The 21,084-nt window shown below is 36.0% G+C and overlaps 1 protein-coding gene across 1 annotated transcript in view; it reads left to right on the forward strand.

Moving 5' to 3' along the window:
- Nucleotides 1–21,029, forward strand: part of LOC132556351 (thrombospondin type-1 domain-containing protein 4-like) — a 100,228-nt gene extending 79,199 nt beyond the window's left edge. The window contains exons 3-12 of the mRNA XM_060220744.1: nucleotides 1,495–1,684; nucleotides 4,080–4,249; nucleotides 7,438–7,981; nucleotides 10,786–10,915; nucleotides 13,252–13,456; nucleotides 13,907–14,077; nucleotides 14,422–14,604; nucleotides 15,495–15,677; nucleotides 16,930–17,083; nucleotides 18,891–21,029. Coding sequence (XP_060076727.1) covers nucleotides 1,495–1,684; nucleotides 4,080–4,249; nucleotides 7,438–7,981; nucleotides 10,786–10,915; nucleotides 13,252–13,456; nucleotides 13,907–14,077; nucleotides 14,422–14,604; nucleotides 15,495–15,677; nucleotides 16,930–17,083; nucleotides 18,891–19,012 — 2,052 coding nt within the window. The 3' untranslated portion in view covers nucleotides 19,013–21,029. The remainder of the gene's footprint in view (nucleotides 1–1,494; nucleotides 1,685–4,079; nucleotides 4,250–7,437; nucleotides 7,982–10,785; nucleotides 10,916–13,251; nucleotides 13,457–13,906; nucleotides 14,078–14,421; nucleotides 14,605–15,494; nucleotides 15,678–16,929; nucleotides 17,084–18,890) is intronic.
- The last annotated feature ends 55 nt before the right edge of the window (nucleotides 21,030–21,084 follow it).

The raw sequence follows: 21,084 nt of genomic DNA on the forward strand, positions 1-21,084 counted from the left end.
TGATACATCCTGTTTTTGAGAGATTACCATTGATGTGATACAGCCTGTTTTTGAGAGACCACCATTGATGTGATACAGCCTGTTTTTGAGAGACCACCATTGATGTGATACAGCCTGTTTTTGAGAGACCACCATTGATGTGATAAATCCTGTTTCTGAGAGACCACCATTGATGTGATACAGCCTGTTTTTGATAGACCAACATTGATGTGATACAGCCTGTTTTTGAGAGACCACCATTGATGTGATACAGCCAGTTTTTGAGAGACCACCATTGATGTGATAAATCCTGTTTCTGAGAGACCACCATTGATGTGATACAGCCTGTTTTTGAGAGACCACCATTGATGTGATACAGCCTGTTTCTGAGAGACAACCATTGATGTGATACAGCCTGTTACTGAGAGACTATAATTGATGTGATACAGCCAGTTTTTGAGAGACCACCATTGATGTGATACAGCCTGTTTTTTAAAGACCACCATTGATGTGATACAGCATGTTTTTGAGAGACCACCATTGATGTGATAAATCCTGTTTCTGAGAGATTACCATTGATGTGATACAGCCAGTTTTTGAGAGACCACCATTGATGTGATACAGCCTGTTTTTGAGAGACCACCATTGATGTGATACAGCCTGTTTTTGAGAGACCACCATTGATGTGATACAGCCTGTTTTTGAGAGACCACCATTGATGTGATACATCCTGTTTCTGAGAGACTACCATTGATGTGATACAGCCTGTTTCTGAGAGATCATCATTGATGTGGCACAGCCTGTTTTTGAGAGACCACCATTGATGTGATACAGCCTGTTTCTGAGAGACCACCATTGATGTGATACAGCCTGTTTCTGAGAGACCACCATTGATGTGATACAGCCTGTTTTTGAGAGACCACCATTGATGTGATACAGCCTGTTTTTGAGAGACCAACATTGATGTGATACAGTCTGTTTTTGAGAAACCACCATTGATGTGATAAAGCCTGTTTTTGAGAGACCATCATTGATGTGATACATCCTGTTTCTGAGAGACTACCATTGATGTGATACAGCCTGTTTCTGAGAGATCATCATTGATGTGGCACAGCCTGTTTTTGAGATACAGCCTGTTTCTGAGAGACCACCATTGATGTGATACAGCCTGTTTCTGAGAGACTATCATTGATGTGATACAGCCTGTTTCTGAGAGACTACCATTGATGTGATACAGCCTGTTTCTGAGAGACCAACATTGATGTGATACAGCCTGTTTCTGAGAGATCATCATTGATGTGATACAGCCTCTTTTTTTTTGGAGATGATAAAAGTAGGATGCAGTAAATTATCTTGTATGTTGGGAATAATATTAATCATCCAACTTGTTGCATGTCATTTAAATATCTAAAATGGGTAAGAAATCTTGACTGGTTCTGTTATCCTTCTTTCATGGACAGGAGAGTGTATCTAACTGAAATTTTTATGTATTTTATTTTGATTTGTTTGTTTCAGGTGGCATGTTCACTGGTGTTGAGTGAGAGTACGTGTTCCCAGTGTGACCGTGGCGCACTAAGATGTCAGAAGATATCTGGGATCTATACAGTCAAGTATTTGAGTCAAGGCTACCATCCTATTGTGGACATACCAGCAGGTGCTTGTAACGTCAATGTTACAGAGCTCAAAAACAGCAGAAACTACCTCGGTATGTATAGACTGACTTCCACATCTCATGTGTGTACCTATTTAGTAAGGAAATTAATTACAACATCAGGTTGTCCTGTGTCTAAAGTTAAAAATCTTCATAATTTTCCTCTATTTTCTTCGTAAAGTATCTGGGAAAATCTCAAAATTAAACACGATGCAAGGACCCTTAATTATGTTAAGTTAGATTTATTTGAAGATAAAAACAAACAAAAACAAAACGACCAGCATATGTTGAGTCATTATTTGTGTTGTAAAAAAGTAATTACCATCAAGTGATGAACAGAAAACAAGCTGCCATGAATTCAAACCTGATAGCAGAAAAAAATCTATAAATGATACATTTAACAATAAATGTCTAAAACATGACCTAAAGGTGTTTTACCTACAATATACTGACATGTATTAAGGAGTTATGCTATACTGTACATATCAAATTCTGACATGTATTAAGGAGTTATGCTATATTGTACATATCAAACTCTGGACATGTATTAAGGAGTTATGCTACACTATACATGTTATTCTTTGACATGTATTAAGGAGTTAAGCTACAATGTACATATTAATCTTTGAGATGTGTTAAGGAGTCATGCTACACTGTACATATAAATCTTTGACATGTATTAAGGAGTTCTGCTACACTGTACATATAAATCTTTGACATGTATTAAGGAGTTAAGCTACAATGTACATATTAATCTTTGAGATGTGTTAAGGAGTTATGCTAAACTGTACATATAAATCTTTGACATGTATTAAGGAGTTCTGCTACACTGTACATATAAATCTTTGACATGTATTAAGGAGTTAAGCTACAATGTACATATTAATCTTTGAGATGTGTTAAGGAGTTATGCTAAACTGTACATATAAATCTTTGACATGTATTAAGGAGTTATGCTACACTGTACATATAAATCTTTGACATGTATTAAGGAGTTATGCTACAATGTACATATTAATCTTTGACATGTATTAAGGAGTTATACTATACTGTACATATCAAACTCTGACATGTATTAAGGAGTTCTGCTACACCGTACATTTCAGTCTCTGACATGTATTAAAGAGTTACATTTTACAGTAACTATCAAACTCTGACTTATGTAGAGGAGTTACACTACAACGTGTGTTTTTTACGTACATAATATGTATACCATAGATTGTTTTAAAGATATATCCTTCTGTATCTATAATGATACGCTGGCATGTAACAAGGATGCCATTGGACACTATAGGACATGTACGATGTATGAACGATGTTTGCTTTACTCCATGTACAGTACCCCAATATCATTTATTGATTTCTTGTTTAAATAAGCTATTCAAGAAGAAAACAACTGTACATCATAACTTTTTTCAATGATTTGGACTTGACCAATCTGATACTTTAGACCTATTTGATTAATTGTGATTAAATTTAAAGGGAAAGGTTAGTGGATTTGGTATTTTTGTTTCCCAACTGAAAAATCCCTAATGTTTATCATATATTCATATATTTTTGGGTATTACAACCAAGCCGTATGCTGTAGTTATCAGTGGCAGGTGAAAATGTCCTTCATTTTTCACCTGGATACCTGAAAGTATGCAGGGGATTGATAGATAAGGGTAAATCGGGAGAATCAATCACAACAGGCAGCAGGCAAGTTCTTTATACCTTATTATGTACCTCATCTACAAATTTTGCCCACAGTATTGGTCTTTTTCAGGACAACACATCAGTGAAACTCTACCTCTAAAGTAGTAAAAATGTGGCCAGCTTTCTTATATTCATTATGACATTTAAGTATCTAGCCTGTTGTAATTGATTCTCCTGGTGTGTTAATATATCTATCAATACTGCTTATGAAAACTTTGTTTAGAAATATTGAAAAAAGCCAAAGATGACATTAGAATATGATAAATGAAGAGAATCCTTGTATGTTTAGTTAGACATAATTTAATGCTTGTTTGTAAACAATAGCTGTGTTAACTTGAAAATTAATTGTGACTTGATGATCTAATAACATAGCTGCTTCCTGACACAACAGAGAATCATACTTCTGGATCAATAGTATCTATCCGATATCATATCAATTAAACATCAAGGGAGAGAAACTAATCAACATATACCCATGGGGAGATAACTCTAACAAAGCAGAAAGTTTTAGACATTATAGTTATGAAAATAAAGTGAAAAATAATATGGAGTTCCTTGGGAAAGATCTCTTACACAAATCACAGGAATTACCTCTGAGGTATGGTGTAAACTTTAGGTAGGTAACTTTCACACAAGACATATACATATGGACAATGATTTCAGTCTCAAGTTTTCAGATCCTTAAGATACACATAATATGTTCCCTTTCATTTTATAGACTTTCAGAAAACTTGATGTTTTCTCACTTTTATAGCTTTAAAAGCAAGCACAGGACACTGGATTTTGAATGGTCGATGGGTCAAGAACAAACCTGGACTGTATCACGGAGCAGGAACACAGTTTAGGTATGACAAAGACAGTTCCAGGTGTCCTAGCGAGTGTATCTGGGGACATGGGCCACTCAAACACAAGGTCACGGTACAGGTAAGTTGGTTATTATATTTAACAAGGTCTGTAGGTAGATATCTGATTGTATTTTGTTGTTAATTAATCTTTGAAGTTCATTAAGACTCAGTTTGTTCCTCTTCTACTGATGCCATCATATACATAACGAAGGAGATATATTCTTCTCCATATGATTCCATGGTGAACCTGTAACCTCTTGTTAAGTGTTAATGTAACAACAATCCGACATTGAATCTGATGTAGTTTATGTCATTCTAAACACTCTATCCATGGGCTTATTACTTGTCAGATATCATAAAGGTGCTAAAATCCATTGCCACATGTAAGATAATGTTTTGTCCTTTATTCCCACCAAGCAAGATGCGTTACGTTTGAGAGTAAATATTTTGCATATCATTGAGAGCTACTACACCAAGGTAACTTTAATAAGAAAAAAAATTAGCATATTTTCATCATTCATGTTAGAAAAAAGATATAGAAAGTCATGGTCATTACTAATATAGGCATTACATAGATGTTCCTAGGATGATAAAAAAAATCAGTAAAGGGTGATGTCTGTTCATTTCCTTTTTTTTTTTTTTAGATAGCCTCTAAATAACCATGTGGTCTAGGGCAAAGACACTTTATGTGACTTGCTGAGTAACACAATATCAAGTTTGCCTACCTAAATGAACTTGACATGTATTCAAGGTCAAACAAGTCAAATATATCAAAGTTTCCAAAAACCAACTTTTCAAGCATGTTTGAGAAGATATTTATCTTAAGTGCAAACCACAATTTAAAACTGTATTTTCACGTGCTTTGGAAAATGTCTGTTTCCTTTCCCAAGCAAAGAGTGCATGGTGACAGTCACTGAATTTTAATGACATTCACTATTCGGCAAATTGAAAAAAGTGTTACAATAAAAGTCAGCTGTCAAATTAACAAGACATATTTTCATCCGAATGGCACTATTAAACTGCAGGCAGTCTTAGGAACAGTTGATGTATTCATCCACTTTGCCCCTTTTAGCTGTATGCGAGATAATATGGGATCTGACGTACTAGGATGTCAGGGGAGTTCTTACCTCACCAGAAGGGTCAAGTGAGCTTATGCAACTGTTTGACATCCATCATCTTTTCCGTTTAAACAACTTCTTCTTGATAAACAAAAAGCCTACAATCATGATATCTGGCTACAAGGTTCTTTGAATGAAGTCAGACAAGATTTTTAAAAAGAAATGACCACGACTCATATTCAAGGTCACAGTGGTCAAATATGTAAAACCATTCAAAGGACTTCTTCTGATGCAACCAAAAGGCCTAGCATTGTGATACTTGGCTGATAACTTCTTGCAATGAAGGTGAACATATCAATTGAAAGGAAATAACCATGACCCATACATGTATATTCATAACCATAGGGGTCAAATATGTTAATACCTTCAAACAATATTCTTTTAATGAACTGTCTAGATTTATAATATTTGTCAATTAGGTTCCTGAGATGAAATCCAACAAAGTTGTCAAAAGAAATAGCCTTGACCCATCTTCTTGGTCACAGGGATCAACATCTTCTTTTCATAAATCAAGACTTGTCAATTATGTGAATATTAACGTATTTGTTAAAAGCCTAAGATTTCATGGCCAGTTGAGTGATGCAGGCCTGTTGGGCCTTGTGGTTAATGAATCATTGATTCTGAGTAATTACATTAATCCTATGTATTGATTAGTGTTATTGTAACACATTGTTCAAATTATCTACCAGGAATCAAATGTATAAAAAACATCTAAGAACAAGCTGCTGATATTTTAGGACTCATAACTCATTTTGGTAAATATTGTCCAAATAAATTTCTTAATTGATTTGAAGGTCTTAGAGGTCAGATGCATTTAGAATAGATAGAAGGATTTAGGTTATAGAGCTGACACCATCAGTTATCACTTGGTTGGATATAAGGTTCCTTCACTCTTCAGTCAGATACCCTGAAGTATGCAGGGTGACTGAGCAGAATCAGGTAGGAATGTCAGTCACAACAACATCAGAGTAGCTGTCTAAATTTATTCCATCACTGTCGACCAGTTTCACCTGTTAGTAAGCTTCATAAGGACAACCAACTCAATGTTCTACCCTTAAAGTACACACAATGCTGGCACCCTATTCTATACACAGAGATATAGTACTGTGATGAAGTCTTTGTTGATTCCAAAGTTAATTACGTAATATAAAGTCTCTAGTTTCGATTCTCTCTCTGTCTTTGGGAGGTGTTTGGGGTTGACACTAATGCCTCCCAAGTCTTGTCACTAACAGTGACGTCTTCCTTCAGCATCTTCATGGCTTCACCAAGTCTAGCTTTGCCTTAGTGAAACTTTGTTGTTAAATGATATTTTAGCTGCCTCCTGGGTTTTGTTGCTCATGGCTCTGTGGTATAAATTAGGGGCTCCTTTTTCTGAGCTAATCTACATTCCTTCTGTGACCTTTTGCAAATCTTGCACCTGTACCAATGCAAGTACATACCTTCGTAGATTTCATATAACTTCCAATTTGTATCCCAATACAATGTATTCTTCATGTCATTCCTTGCTTGTTGTGTGTTTTCTTATTCTTCACCGTGGTAAATGTTACATGATTATGTTGAGGCCCTCATGTTGTTTCGTTTACAAAATTTGTACATAGTATTCCTGCAAACAAAGGCACGACTGATGTTTACATCCATCTTGAAGCCAATAACAATGATATTCCTGATATTGTGACCCTGTTATACAATGCCTCTTTGGAGGCTCCGATACCCTCATTGTGGGGTATAAAAATGTATAGTGCAGGTACGTCCGCAGTACAGAATATGCTGTCCTTTGGAAAAATTCCTAGTTCCACAACACTCCTTAATAGGCCATTGCTAACCCTCATGTATAATTCCATATGATTCCATTTTAATGGTGTTAAGTAGTAATCTCCATCGCTGGGCAAAACTGGTCGTCAGTAATGTATTACACTGAGAAATCTTCTCTGATGCTGTTGTGATTGATACTCTTACCAGAATAGATAGAGATACAGGCCCATTGGGACCCTTATTTCATTATTGGTCTTTTAACATATTATAAGTTAAATTTGTTCCAAAACTGTTTTTCACTTAAGTTTTCTCTTAGTCCACTATTCAACAAAGATTGATGAATATTTCATGATGGTCGACTGACAACAAACAATAATTTTGTTCTGTCAATACACAGATATTGTATGCCTGGACGAATGAAGGCGTTATATATGAGTTCACCCTGCCCCCAGATGTAGAGTATACATCTCCTACGAATCTAGTCCCTGCGGGGCATACCGTCCATAGGCGTCGCCATCACCATCGCCGGCCACATTACCGACCCTCAAATTTACGAAATGTTTCAAGCACCTCTGTGAATCAGAATAATTATGGAAAACATTCAAGAGTAGAGAGTGATCCTACTTTCTCACACCATTTGGGGTCAAAGATTAGAGTTGAACAACAACAACCCGGAAGTATTCGTCTTCAGCCACGTCCAGAGTATGTGTCTCCTGCAGAAACCAACACAGGCTATCAGGCCCTGCGGTCAGTAGGATCGAGTGTGAGATATGGTGTCAGACCACTGTTTACTGAGCACAGGGAAGAGCTGACCAGTGAGGACAGAAGCACAAGCCGTGCCCTTGAGATACCAAGTGGTGGGACCAACTCCCTTGTCCTTCAAAGTCTGTATTCATGGAGGATAGCAGGATTTACAGCCTGTACTCATACCTGTGGGTCAGGTAAGGTGGCTTAAGATACAGGACAAGGTTTCATGTTTAGCTAACAAGGTCACGGACAAGGTTTCATGTTTCGCTTACAAGGTCAAGGACAAGGTTTCATGTTTAGCTTACAAGGTCAAGGACAAGGTTTCATGTTTAGCTTACATGGTCTACTTATTGCCGGCATCTGACATTCGGCATCAGTGAGCTATTACTGAAAATTGCTAATTACATTTGTACTAGTCATGAGCGACTGAACAGATTTTAATTGAAGTTGCTTAGAGGCATGTTTGAGGGATGGGGAAATCATCCGAGGGGTGGGGCCCAGAAGAGGAAATTTAGCAATTTCTTTAAAATCCTTCTTCTGTAGGATGATTGGATTTTGTCCAAATTTGATATGAAACAGAATAGGGTGAATGGGAATCAATTTTGTATACACTGTGGGTCAAGGCCCCATCAGGAACCTGGGTGAATGGTCAGGGCCCGATAGAGGAAATAGTGTAAATTCTGAAAGATTCTTCTTCTTTTGTAGAAAGTTAAGGAATCTATCCAAATTTCATTTAAAACATCCTGGCATGAAGGGAAATCAGTTTTATATAACTGTGGATCTTGGAACCTGAGGGCATATGGGCAGTTTCAAAGAGGGGAAATAGAAATTTTTTAAGGCCTTCTGTGATTAAAATTTCAAAAATGTATAAAATGAATGTCTTTTTAAAAATGAAACATCACATACTTCTTCTTTTGTAGAAAGTTAAGGAATCTATCCAAATTTCATTTAAAACATCCTGGCATGAAGGGAAATCAGTTTTGAGTAAACTGTGGATCTCTGCTCCCTGAGGGCATATGGGCAGTTTCAAAGAGGGGAAATAGAGCAATTTTTTAAGGCCTTCTGTGATTAAAATTGTGGCAAGCAAAAATGTATAAAATGAATGTCTTTTTAAAAATGAAACACTTCACATACTATAAAGTCCTGCGTCCCCAGTTACTGTATAGTCTCAATGTTCCCTGTTACTGGATAGTCTCAATGTTCCCTGTAACTATATAGTCTCAATGTTCCCTGTTACTATATAGTCTCAATGTTCCCTGTTACTGTATAGTCTCAATGTTCCCTGTTACTGGATAGTCTCAATGTTCCCTGTTACTGGATAGTCTCAATGTTCCCTGTTACTGTATAGTCTCAATGTTCCCTGTTACTGAATAGTCTCAATGTTCCCTGTAACTATATAGTCTCAATGTTCCCTGTAACTATATTGTCTCAATGTTTCTTGTAACTATATAGTCTCAATGTTCCCTGTTACTGTATAATCTCAATGTTCCCTGTAACTGTATAGTCTCAATGTTCCCTGTAACTATATAGTCTCAATGTTCCCTGTTACTGTATAATCTCAATGTTCCCTGTAACTATATAGTCTCAATGTTCCCTATATAGTCTCAATGTTCCCTGTAACTATATAGTGTCAATGTTCCCTGTAACTATATTGTCTCAATGTTTCCTGTAACTATATAACTATATAGTCTCAATGTTCCCTGTAACTATATAGTCTCAATGTTCCCTGTAACTATATAGTCTCAATGTTCCTGTACATATATTACTGTAACTGTATAGTCTCAATGTTCCCTGTAACTATATAGTTTCAATGTTCCCTATAACTATATAGTCTCAATGTTCCCTGTAACTATATAGTCTCAATGTTCCCTGTTACTGTATAGTCTCAATGTTCCTTGTAACTATATAGTCTCAATATAGTCTCAATGTTCCCTTTAACTATATAGTCTCAATGTTCCCTGTAACTATATAGTCTCAATGTTCCCTGTTACTGTATAATCTCAATGTTCCCTGTAACTGTATAGTCTCAATGTTCACTGTAACTATATAGTCTCAATGTTCCCTGTTACTGTATAGTCTCAATGTTCCCTGTAACTGTATAGTCTCAATGTTCCCTGTAACTGTATAGTCTCAATGTTCCCTGTAACTATATAGTCTCAATGTTCTCTCTTACTGTATAATCTCAATGTTCCCTGTTACTGTATAGTCTCAATGTTCCCTGTTACTGTATAGTCTCAATGTTCCCTGTAACTATATAGTCTCAATGTTCCCTGTTACTGTATAGTTTCAATGTTCCCTGTAGCTATATAGTCTCAATGTTTCCTGTTACTGAATAGTCTCTGTGTCTCCCGTTACTGTATAGTCCTTGTGTCTATACTGTTACTGTATAGTCTGAATGTTCCCTGTTACTGTATAGTCTCTGTGTCTCCCGTTACTGTTAAGTCCTTGTGTCTCCTGTTACTGTATAGTCCCAGTGTACCCTGTTACTGTATAGTCTCAATGTTCCCTGTAGCTATATATTCTCAATGTTCCCTGTTACTGTATAGTCTCTGTCTCCCGTTACTGTATAGTCCTTGTGTCTCCTGTTACTGTATAGTCCCAGTGTACCCTGTTACTGTATAGTCTCAATGTTCCCTGTAGCTATATAGTCTCAATGTTCCCTGTTACTGTATAGTCTCTGTGTCTCCCGTTACTGTATAGTCCTTGTGTCTCCTGTTACTGGATAGTCTCAATGTTTCCTGTAACTGTATAGTCTAAATGTTCCCTGTTACTGTATAGTCTCAATGTTCCCTGTTACTGTATAGTCCTTGTGTGTCCTGTTACAGTATAGTCCCAGTGTACCCTGTTACTGTGTAGTTCCTGTGTTCCCTATTAGTCTATAGTCTCTGTGTCCTTGTTACATTATATAGTCCTATTACTGCTTCAAGTGGTAATAGTTAGAATGGAGTATTTGTTTTGTAATTGTTAAGATATATAAATGTTTTTCTTTGCTGTACAGGTACACAGGAGACAGAAGTGTTGTGTGTACTTAAGACAACCCAGGTCCAGGTTACGGACGACAACTGTGATGTATCACTTCGCCCACCCAAACAGACCGTCACGTGTAACAAGTCACCCTGTCCTCCACAGTAAAATCTTCCTTTAATTTTAGATTTTATGAAATAATATTATGTCTAAAAACATCAGATTTTAAGGAAACTCTTTTCTTTGAGAGGGTAGGGGTGTTTAAAGGGAATCTAGGACAGAAAACTTCAAGGAGAATACCCACATGGTAGCTGACAAGAAACTCTATTTCAAGAACTGATGGGGAATCCCCACTTCGTAACTGACAAGAAACAAGAATTTACATGGAATCCTCCTTTGGTAATAAGAAACTCCTTTGAAGAATTTGTGGGGAATCTGGCCACAGGGTAATAGACAGGAAACCACTTTTGAAGAATTCTTGAGAAATCCCCACTTGGTCACTGACAAGGAACTTCCTTTATTTTAAGAAATTATCAGGAATTCCCTCATGATAACTGAATGGGTCTACTTTTTAGGAATTGAGAACAATTGGCAGGAAACTTCTTCTGAGGAATTCATGAGGTATCTGCACTAAGTAACTGACAGGGAACTGCACATTAGAGTGAATAGGGTACCCACACTAATTGGTAAGAGGGAATTCCTTTGTAAGAATGAAACGGGACTCCTGTCTCGGTAACTTACAGGAAATTCCTTTTAAATAATTTATGGACAGTCTGTACTTGCTAATAAGGAATTCTGTTTAAAGGAATTTTTGGGAAATCCCCTCTTGTATTTGGTAACTTAAAGGGAATTCCTTTCTAAAAGTTGGTAAAGGATGAACTTTGTAGGTGATAAGCTGATATAGAAAGTTTGAAGAGTAATAACATTCTTCCATTCAAGCTATCATCCATCCACTGCATGTAGCTTAGGCTAAAAACAATAAAAATGACAACTCCTATTCTTATGATGTAGTAAGTTCACTAAATGAGAGCTTTACCAAGCAAACAAGGAAAAAAGCTGATGTAACCAACAGTAATGTTTCCCAGGGGCATCTCTATGTTTGCATGATCCTTCTATCTATGTGCTTGTTGCAGATTTATCCAAGTTAGAGTAGAATTTAAATTACATCATCATCCAGCTTTATAGTAGCTATATGTCAACTGACTTTTTTATTTCATACATGTTGAAATCATTTACATTTTAACAATTCTGATGTTGACATGAAAATTGCTGTCATTCAGATGAATTGTAGCATCCCATTTTAAATTATACACATTACAACTGTTAAACCTTCATCATGAAATCTTAACTGATGATGTGGATGAGTTTTAAAAGTATTACCTGAAATCTTATCATACCTGTAACACCTTCGTCAACCCACCCATTCAGGTAAACAAAATTGGCTGATGCAGCACTGTTTACATAATGATTTGTGATGTGTTAGAGAAATGACATTAGTGCTACCTGCTTTACCTGTAAAAATACCTGTTGACGAGATGATGGGGAGGCGGGGAAGTTCAAACAAGGTGGTATAGCATTAAGTCTGTCATTTGACTACAGCATTCCATAAAGTACATACAACCTAATAGCTATTACATTGGACCGTAAATCACATGTATTATCATGTATGGCTGCCCACCTGTAATGGTTTACACAACAACTCACCAGTCCAACAGGTGATTGTCTGTTAATCCAACATGAGACTAGAACTGTTAACTTGTCTGACAATTGAAGGACTAAGTACATGTATTTACTAACCAGTTTTTACAGGCTCAGCTTGACCTTTCTCTGATATGTGTTAGAGTGAGATGTGACCACATCATTGAAGATTTGGATTTTAAAATCCCATAAATTATAAAGTATCTACAACAAATATTTATATATTAAAAGTACCTATAATTTTATAAAAAATAAATGAAGACTTAACAAATTTTGTTTAAATAATCAATAATTTGTTAATTTGTATTGAAGTGCACTACCTTGATGGCTGTGTTTGTTATAGTACTCAGTAATTCTAAAATCACATGGGTTTTTATCTCAATAGATGTTTTTGTCATTAAGAGTTCAAAGTCAGGACCCATACATATTTCTAAGAACAAGATACAGTGTTATTTTTTAAAACTGCACTAATTAATTTACTGTATTTTAAATGAATGTGTTTTTATCGCCGACTAAAATATATAAATCACAGACTAGGAGATATGTGTACATCAAATCCCATGATCATAAACATTGACATCATCACATCCATTACTTACATTTTTTTGGTAAAAGAAATCTTTCACATGTTTACAATTTATGTAATGAAAGAAAGTTCTCACAAAGTTTCATTATGCGATCCAGATTATAGCTAAAATGAAATATTTTAGATTTGTTTGTTCACTATATCAATTTTCCTCTAACACCTGCAGGAATCCCTGTAAGTACATGTACCCTATATCTGAGTGAATGATATTTGTAGGTGGGAGCTTCACTCCTGGTCAGTTTGCTCCGTGACATGTGGGCGTGGAACACAGTCAAGGCGAGTGGAGTGTAAGAGACGAATCTCTGGAGAAAATCATATCAGTGTTTCAGCATCCCTTTGTGATGCTGAAGAAAAGCCTGCAATAGTACAGCAGTGTGAGAATGATCCCTGTACCCGATGGAAGACAGGGAACTGGGGCCAGGTATTCATCACTTCTTACATGTAATGTATGATAACGTGTATCAAACCAAATGTACAAGTTAAAATGATCCTTTATAATGTAGAGCAGTGTTAATAGATCCTATTTGTGTAGTTATCTGACAATAAGCCATGCCCAATAACAAACCTACCTGTAGCTCTAGTTGTTATCTAAACTAACAAATGTTGGCTGCTTCGTCATTTTCCTGCACTAAGGATGAAGTTCCACAATGAGTGCTGACCATTTGTTTAGGAAATGTCATACATTTTTTTTTTTTGTCTGAGCAATGAAAACATTCATAACAAATGAAATTAGATAATATGAAGTAATAGGTTTTCAGTGCAGTGCTGAGGTCCCAGTACTCATCTGAGATTCTACAGCTTGTTATGAGAAGCTCTGTTTCAAGTATTGTGCTGAGATCTTTCTTGCTGTTATGAAATGTTCTGTTTTCAGTGCTCAGTGAATTGTGGTAGTGGTGAGAGGCGTAGAACTGTCCAGTGTGTGGACTCTCAGGACAGGCCTGTAACAGCAGAGCTATGTGATTCCCCTACCCCTCGGGATGTAGAAACATGTAACCAGGGTCCTTGTGAACACCACTGGTTCTTCTCTAAGTGGTCACATGAGGTATTGAAAACAAATATGTTTTATTTCAATGAAACAGCAGATTATCAGGTTGTGTTTGTGATCTCTGTCATATTTGGTGGCCTGGATTTTCTTCCTGATAAATACAAAACATACTCTCCTGAACAGTCCAATATGGCTAAATAATAAATTTTTTCATTTCAGAATAATTCCTGTCTTGTCCGCTCTGTAAGGAAAGTTGCTTTAAAGAGACAGATCAAATAAACAAAACCAAAATCAATTTTACATTTTACTAAATTTGAAAAAATTATTAAATTTTCCCAAACTTTTTTAATGATCAGTAATATTTTTAATGTTAAAGCTTATCATCTCTTCTGTGTTGATAGTGTTCCAGGTCCTGTAATGGAGGAGTGAAGACTCGCAGTGTTCATTGTGCCACTATTCGAGGCCACAAGTCCCTGGATGTAAACTGTGATCTTGCCAGTCGGCCTGAAGACCAACAGCAGTGCCAGAACAGCAGAGGCAGTGGCCACTGTGGCAATGATTGGTTTGCTGGTCCCTGGAGTCAGGTACAGTGTACATATCAGGTGGTAATACCCAATAATATATACATCTGGGGTGTATAACAAGTCTGTCTGTCTGTAATTTTTTGTTATTGCTATTTTTTCTAGAAATACTGCATAAATCTTTCTCAAATTTCATCTTGTAAGTACCACTTGATCCCTAAATGTGTCCTTTTGATTTTGGGACAGATCAGAGAAACAAAATTGCCGACAGGCAGCCATCTTGGATTTTGACAATGACATTGTGTTGTTGCTATTTCTCAAAAAGTATGTGATGGATCTCCCTTACATTTCATTTATGGGTTTCCTTGTCCCTAGTTGCACTTGTTAGTTTTGGACAGATCAGAAAAACAGTCCCCAACAGGCAGCCATCTTAGATCATAACAATAAAAGTACTATATGGATCTTTCTCAAATTTCGTATGTAAGTTCCTCTTTGTCCCTGCTTGTACTCAGAAAAATAAAAAGGCTGACATGCAGCCATCTTGGATTTTGACCCTGAAAGTTTTTTATCAGTTTCTTCAGAAATAAGTAAAGGATCATTCTTAAATGGTGTATATAGGTCCCCAGTTGTAACCTTTTGATTTGGGAATGATAAGAAAAACAAAATGGCCAACAGGTGAACATCTTGAATTAGGTAGTTAAAATTTATTATGGCTATTTCTGATATGACTATATTGTATAACAGCAAAAACAGAGGAAAAGAGAAATAAAGAAGGGAAAAGATTCAACTTCTACAGAAGAAATAAAAACAATGGTGGATGCCAAGATATCTTGTATAGCTTACAAAACAACAATTCACTAGTATGATATTTCAGACAGAGTTACATAAGAATGACTTTTAAAGAAAACTTGTATATTTGTGTCCTGCATAACTCAAAATAACTGTTTCTGCAGTGTTCCACTTCCTGTGGTGAAGGTGTAAGGGCACGCCATGTCTTGTGCCTGGCAGTGGATAAAAATCAGAACAGTCGGGCTGTACCACTAGACAGGTGTGATAACAACACAAAACCAGCATCACAAGAACTATGTCAGAAGTCCTCCTGTGGAGCACAGTGGCACATGTCTGAATGGACACAGGTAACTATTTCAAAAGATTTATCTCCCGCCTACAGTGGGAAACCTCAAAATGGACACAAGTAACTATTTCAAAAGATTTATCTCCCTCCTACACTGGGAAACCTCTAAATGGACACAGGTAACTATTTCAAAAGAGTTATCTTCCCCCTACAGTGGGAAACCTCTAAATGGACACTGGTAACTATTTCAAAAGAATTATCTCCCTCCTACATTCGGAAACCTCTAAATGGACACAGGTAACTATTTCAGAAGAGTTATCTACCTCCTATAGTGGAAAACCTCTAAATGGACACAGGTAATGTTCTGTCCAAAAGATTTAATCCATTTATATCATATTGAACAAGTGAATGGAAATGAGTAACTGTTCAAAGAAATTATCTCCCTTCTATGGTGATAACAACACAAAACCAGCATCACAAGAACAATGACAGAAGTCCTCCTGTGGATCACAGTGGCACATGCCTGAATGGACACAGGTAACAGGTTCAGTGAAATCTCAGTTCTGTAAAGTTATCTCCCCTTCTATGTTTGGAAGTGTCTGGACACTTTTTACTTTTCAAAGAAGTAACATCACTGAATCTCCACATATCTGTTAGGCAGTGTAAGAGTTACATGAAGAAGTTGGTAAATGTGTAAAAACTCTCACCAAGGACATCACAGTCATATGTACTCATAATTATCTAACCTTATTTCAGACATACACGTATTATTGATAAATCTTCTTTGTTGTAAAACTTAGTTTCAGTAGTTTGAGTAACAAACTGATAACAATACTAGGCAAATGGTCAGATATCAGTCACTGCATTGTCATGATCTATTCAGACTTCTGGTAAAAAAGCTTCTGCATTTGTTTCGGTATCTGCAATGCAATATGACATTTTCTCTCATTTCTACCTGTGTAACACTGGTCTGTCCATGGCAATACACCCATGTTCATTATTCTTGTGTCAAAACACACTCCCATGTAATACACATGTGTATACGTGTGTAGAAGTGTGATGTATTCCAATTCCCAATTGACATCATTGCCCGATACAAAATATATGTACATGTGTACAAACAGTTATTTGTAGTTACTCCTTTACCTTTTGTTTTGATTTATACACCTATATGGTTATAAAATAGATGTTTGACAGACAAGGCTTTAAGTGCCCATGCTCCCTAAATCACCATGATCAACATTGTACAATATAGAACCATTCCTCCCAAGATGACTTTAACTTTGAAACTTGGCTATATGATAAACTTTCAGTGCCCTGTAACCTGTGGAGAAGGTCAGGTGACTCGTACTGTGATGTGTCTAGATGAGGCTAAACAGCCTTCGACAAGCTGTGACCAGTCTGACCGTCCTCCATCTCGGGATACTTGTACTCAGAGAACGTGTATGAGCAGTTTGTCAGATGCAGGTAACAGATTCTAGAGATGCGATGGTGATTTACCCTTCAAAAACCCAGCTCAGGAATAACTTATCTTCTTATCATCACAAGTAAAGAAGACAGGAATACATACAATTTACCATTTAAAAGGCCCTGTTTACCAATAAGCCCACCCTCATAAACTTTAACATGACCCACTGCTATCAAGGATGTACTCCTTTGATGTTTTGATTATAATTCAATATAAAATGAATTCCAACATGATATATAAGACTTTTGTCTTTTTGTGTACTCTGTTGTCTTTACTTGTACTTATAAGTTAAAAACAGGTGATTTATATCACGTTTTGAAGAAAATTTCATTGGTGGACTACATTTTTGTAAGCGACGTTGATGTCGTGATTTGGTTAATGGCGTCAACAATTTCAACATCCTCTGATTGCTAAGGTAGTTCTCAGTTGAGTATAACTGTGGAAGTCATGGGTAGATTTCAACTAACTTTTGCATAAATTATTGCCACAAATCACAGATTTCAAATTCTTTGATTCCAGCTTGGTGACCATTTTTCTGGATTTCTAGGACCCAGAAATAGATATTTCAGTTGATTTTTTTATCTTGGAAAAACTAGCTAATAGGATGAAAATTGCAAAAAATAAAGCACAAGGACCCCGTCTGTTTTAATCATGAAAAGCATCCTCAAAAATGTTTCTATCAAAATTTAAAGGTTTAATACTAGAAAGATACTCAAATAAAGGATTTATGTCATTTTGGAATATTTTCCTTTTTTAGTTGCTATGCAGTTTAAAGTTCATTAAATCAAATTTTTGTTTTTTTATAAAGTTGTGAAAATAACAATATATTTGTTATCAGTACTGGAAAAAGGAGTGCAGTAGTATTGATGTTTTGCATTTAATCTTCTTTCTAAAACCAAACTTTTCAAAAAATCATCAACAGAACAATAGTATAATACCAGATTTGGTTTTAATTCTCAGAGGTGTACATCCTTAAATATGTATATATTATATAATGATTTCAGAGGTGTACATCCTTAAATATGTATATAATATATAATGATCTCAGAGGTGTACATCCTTAAATATGTATATATTATATAATGATCTCAGAGGTGTACATCCTTAAATATGTATATATTATATAATGATCTCAGAGGTGTACGTCCTTAAATATGTATATAATATATAATGATCTCAGAGGTGTACATCCTTAAATATGTATATATTATATAATGATCTCAGAGGTGTACATTCTTAAATATGTATATAATATATAATGATCTCAGAGGTGTACATCCTTAAATATGTATATAATATATAATGATCTCAGAGGTGTACATCCTTAAATATGTATATATTATATAATGATCTCAGAGGTGTACATCCTTAAATATGTATATAATATATAATGATCTCAGAGGTGTACATCCTTAAATATGTATATATTATATAATGATCTCAGAGGTGTACATTCTTAAATATGTATATAATATATAATGATCTCAGAGGTGTACATCCTTAAATATGTATATAATATATAATGATCTCAGAGGTGTACATCCTTAAATATGTATATAATATATAATGATCTCAGAGGTGTACATCCTTAAATATGTATATAATATATAATGATCTCAGAGGTGTACATCCTTAAATATGTATATAATATATAATGGCATGTATATTTTGTAAAAACCTGTAAACCAAAGATGTAATTGCAAACAAAAAACCAAAATGAGGCAGCTCACCTGTTTGTTAAAATATCATACATATAACACTTTTGCCATGCCAACATCTGCTGAGACAAACTTCTTTATTTTTCAGATCCCTCCTGCAAAGATCGTTATAGCAACTGTCAGTTAGTTGTACAAGCTCGTCTGTGTCGCTATGACTACTACAGTCAAATCTGTTGTGCTGCTTGTTATCATGAACAAAAAGTCAACTGACATAGCTCATACAATGACTGATATTAAACACATATCTGCCTGTAAAAATATTCTGCATTCCAGAAAGATCGGTCATGTAACACGTTGATTGTAAGACCTATTCAAGGTTAGATGTATGTAGTAATCAGACCTAGAATACCATGAAATAGGTCACTGTGTGACAGTTCTCAAGGTTCATACAATTTACTGGCTTGTTTGGTAGTAAAAAGGCTTCAGAAATAGTCTTGTAAGAATTTTGTCGGTTCATTGTGTGAAGCAGGCTTGAAGAAAATCACTAAACACTGCTGAGAAGAGAATACAACCATAAATATATTGTCCATTGTTTTCAGCATTGTGTACAGGTAGGTGGAAAGTTCTGTGACTATATGGAAGTTATGACTGGTTGTGTCTGAGTCTGTAGGATGAATTAATATCATTTTAAAATGTTGACATCATCATATGTAGAGTTATTTGATTGTTGGGTTTCTTGACATGGATTAAATTTGAGCTGGTAACATGTCTAAGTGGCTCTAGTGAGGAGCTGCATTGTCAAGGCCTGTAAAACTATGTACAGTGGATGATGATGTTGAAATCTTATACAAATATAGATATGATTTAAATATCTAAACCTGTATAGATACAAATATTGTACAATGTTCTAAGCTCCCTATAATTTGCTATCACCATAACCATTAATTGTTGCTGTGTAGTTAATACTAGAGCAACAATCGTTCCACTCTTTTATGACAATCAGAAAGCTGCACAGAGATGCTAATTAAAATTTTAACCAGGTAAGCATGTCATTTTCTATCACATGACGTCATGCATTTATGCGTTGATAAACCATGAAATAATGTAATAAATCACAGGACAGTCATGTGACATTTTATTAGCTTAATGAATTCTTGACTTGTATCTGTTAAAAGTTGTTAGTTGTTTTTCCTTGCCTATAATGTTATTTGATTCCCCGATATTTGTGAAAGTATTCTGAAAGAAAAATTGTCTGTGCTTATGATGATTAGGGTTAGGGTTCATTTCAAACAAGGTCCAGTCCTAGTTCACCTGCTAATGCTGTCATTTACTGATAGTTTATCTACATGTAAGAAAACGTTCTCTAATTATGTGACATATGCAGTAATTTCAGTTGGTAATTTTTCTGGCAATATGTTAAAAATACATGTAATATCAGTAAAATATTTTTTTCGGTCAATAGCCATTCTGAGTATGTCACAAACTACAGCATTTCCATTGTAGGACATATTACTTATGTTTGTTACAGATCTTGATAAAAGACAGGTAGTTGTTATCATTATTAGGATTAAAGAACATTATAAGGTATTATATGAATTCTCAATAAAACATTTGAGTTTCAGTTCACATTAATTCTTTCTGGATTCCATCATTGCTTAGTGATGTGAACTTAATCTAACCAGTGTTAAGATACTTAAATTAGGTAGGGAGATCTGTGTATGTCTGTGTTTGAGAGATAGGAGAGAGGTGAGAGAGCAGGGGCGAAATGATAGAGAGGTGGATACGGGTAGGAGAGGAGGGATGAGAGAGAGGAAGAAAGGGGTGAGAGAGTAGGGATGAGATGATGAGAGAGAAGGTGAGAAAGCAGGGGTGAAATGAAAGACAGGAGGATATGGGCAGGAGAGGAGGGATGAGAGAGAGGAAGAAAGGGGTGAGAGAGTAGGGATGAGATGATGAGAGAGAAGGTGAGTAAGCAGGGGTGAAATGAAAGACAGGAGGATATGGGCAGGAGAGGAGGGATGAGAGAGAGGAAGAAAGGGGTGAGAGAGTAGGGATGAGATGATGAGAGAGAAGGAAAGAGGTGAGAGAGCAGGGGCGAAATGATAGAGAGGTGGATACGGGTAGGAGAGGAGGGATGAGAGAGAGGAAGAAAGGGGTGAGAGAGTAGGGATGAGATGATGAGAGAGAAGGTGAGAGAGCAGGGGTGAAATGAAAGACAGGAGGATATGGGCAGGAGAGGAGGGATGAGAGAGAGGAAGAAAGGGGTGAGAGAGTAGGGATGAGATGATGAGAGATGAGAGAGATAGAAGGAAAGAGGTGAGAGAGCAGAGAGAGGCGAAATG

The sequence above is a fragment of the Ylistrum balloti genome, unplaced genomic scaffold (assembly GCF_031769215.1).
Source record: "Ylistrum balloti isolate Yb309-2 unplaced genomic scaffold, AGI_CSIRO_Ybal_v1 Utg370566, whole genome shotgun sequence".
Classification (NCBI taxonomy): Eukaryota; Metazoa; Mollusca; class Bivalvia; order Pectinida; family Pectinidae; genus Ylistrum; species Ylistrum balloti.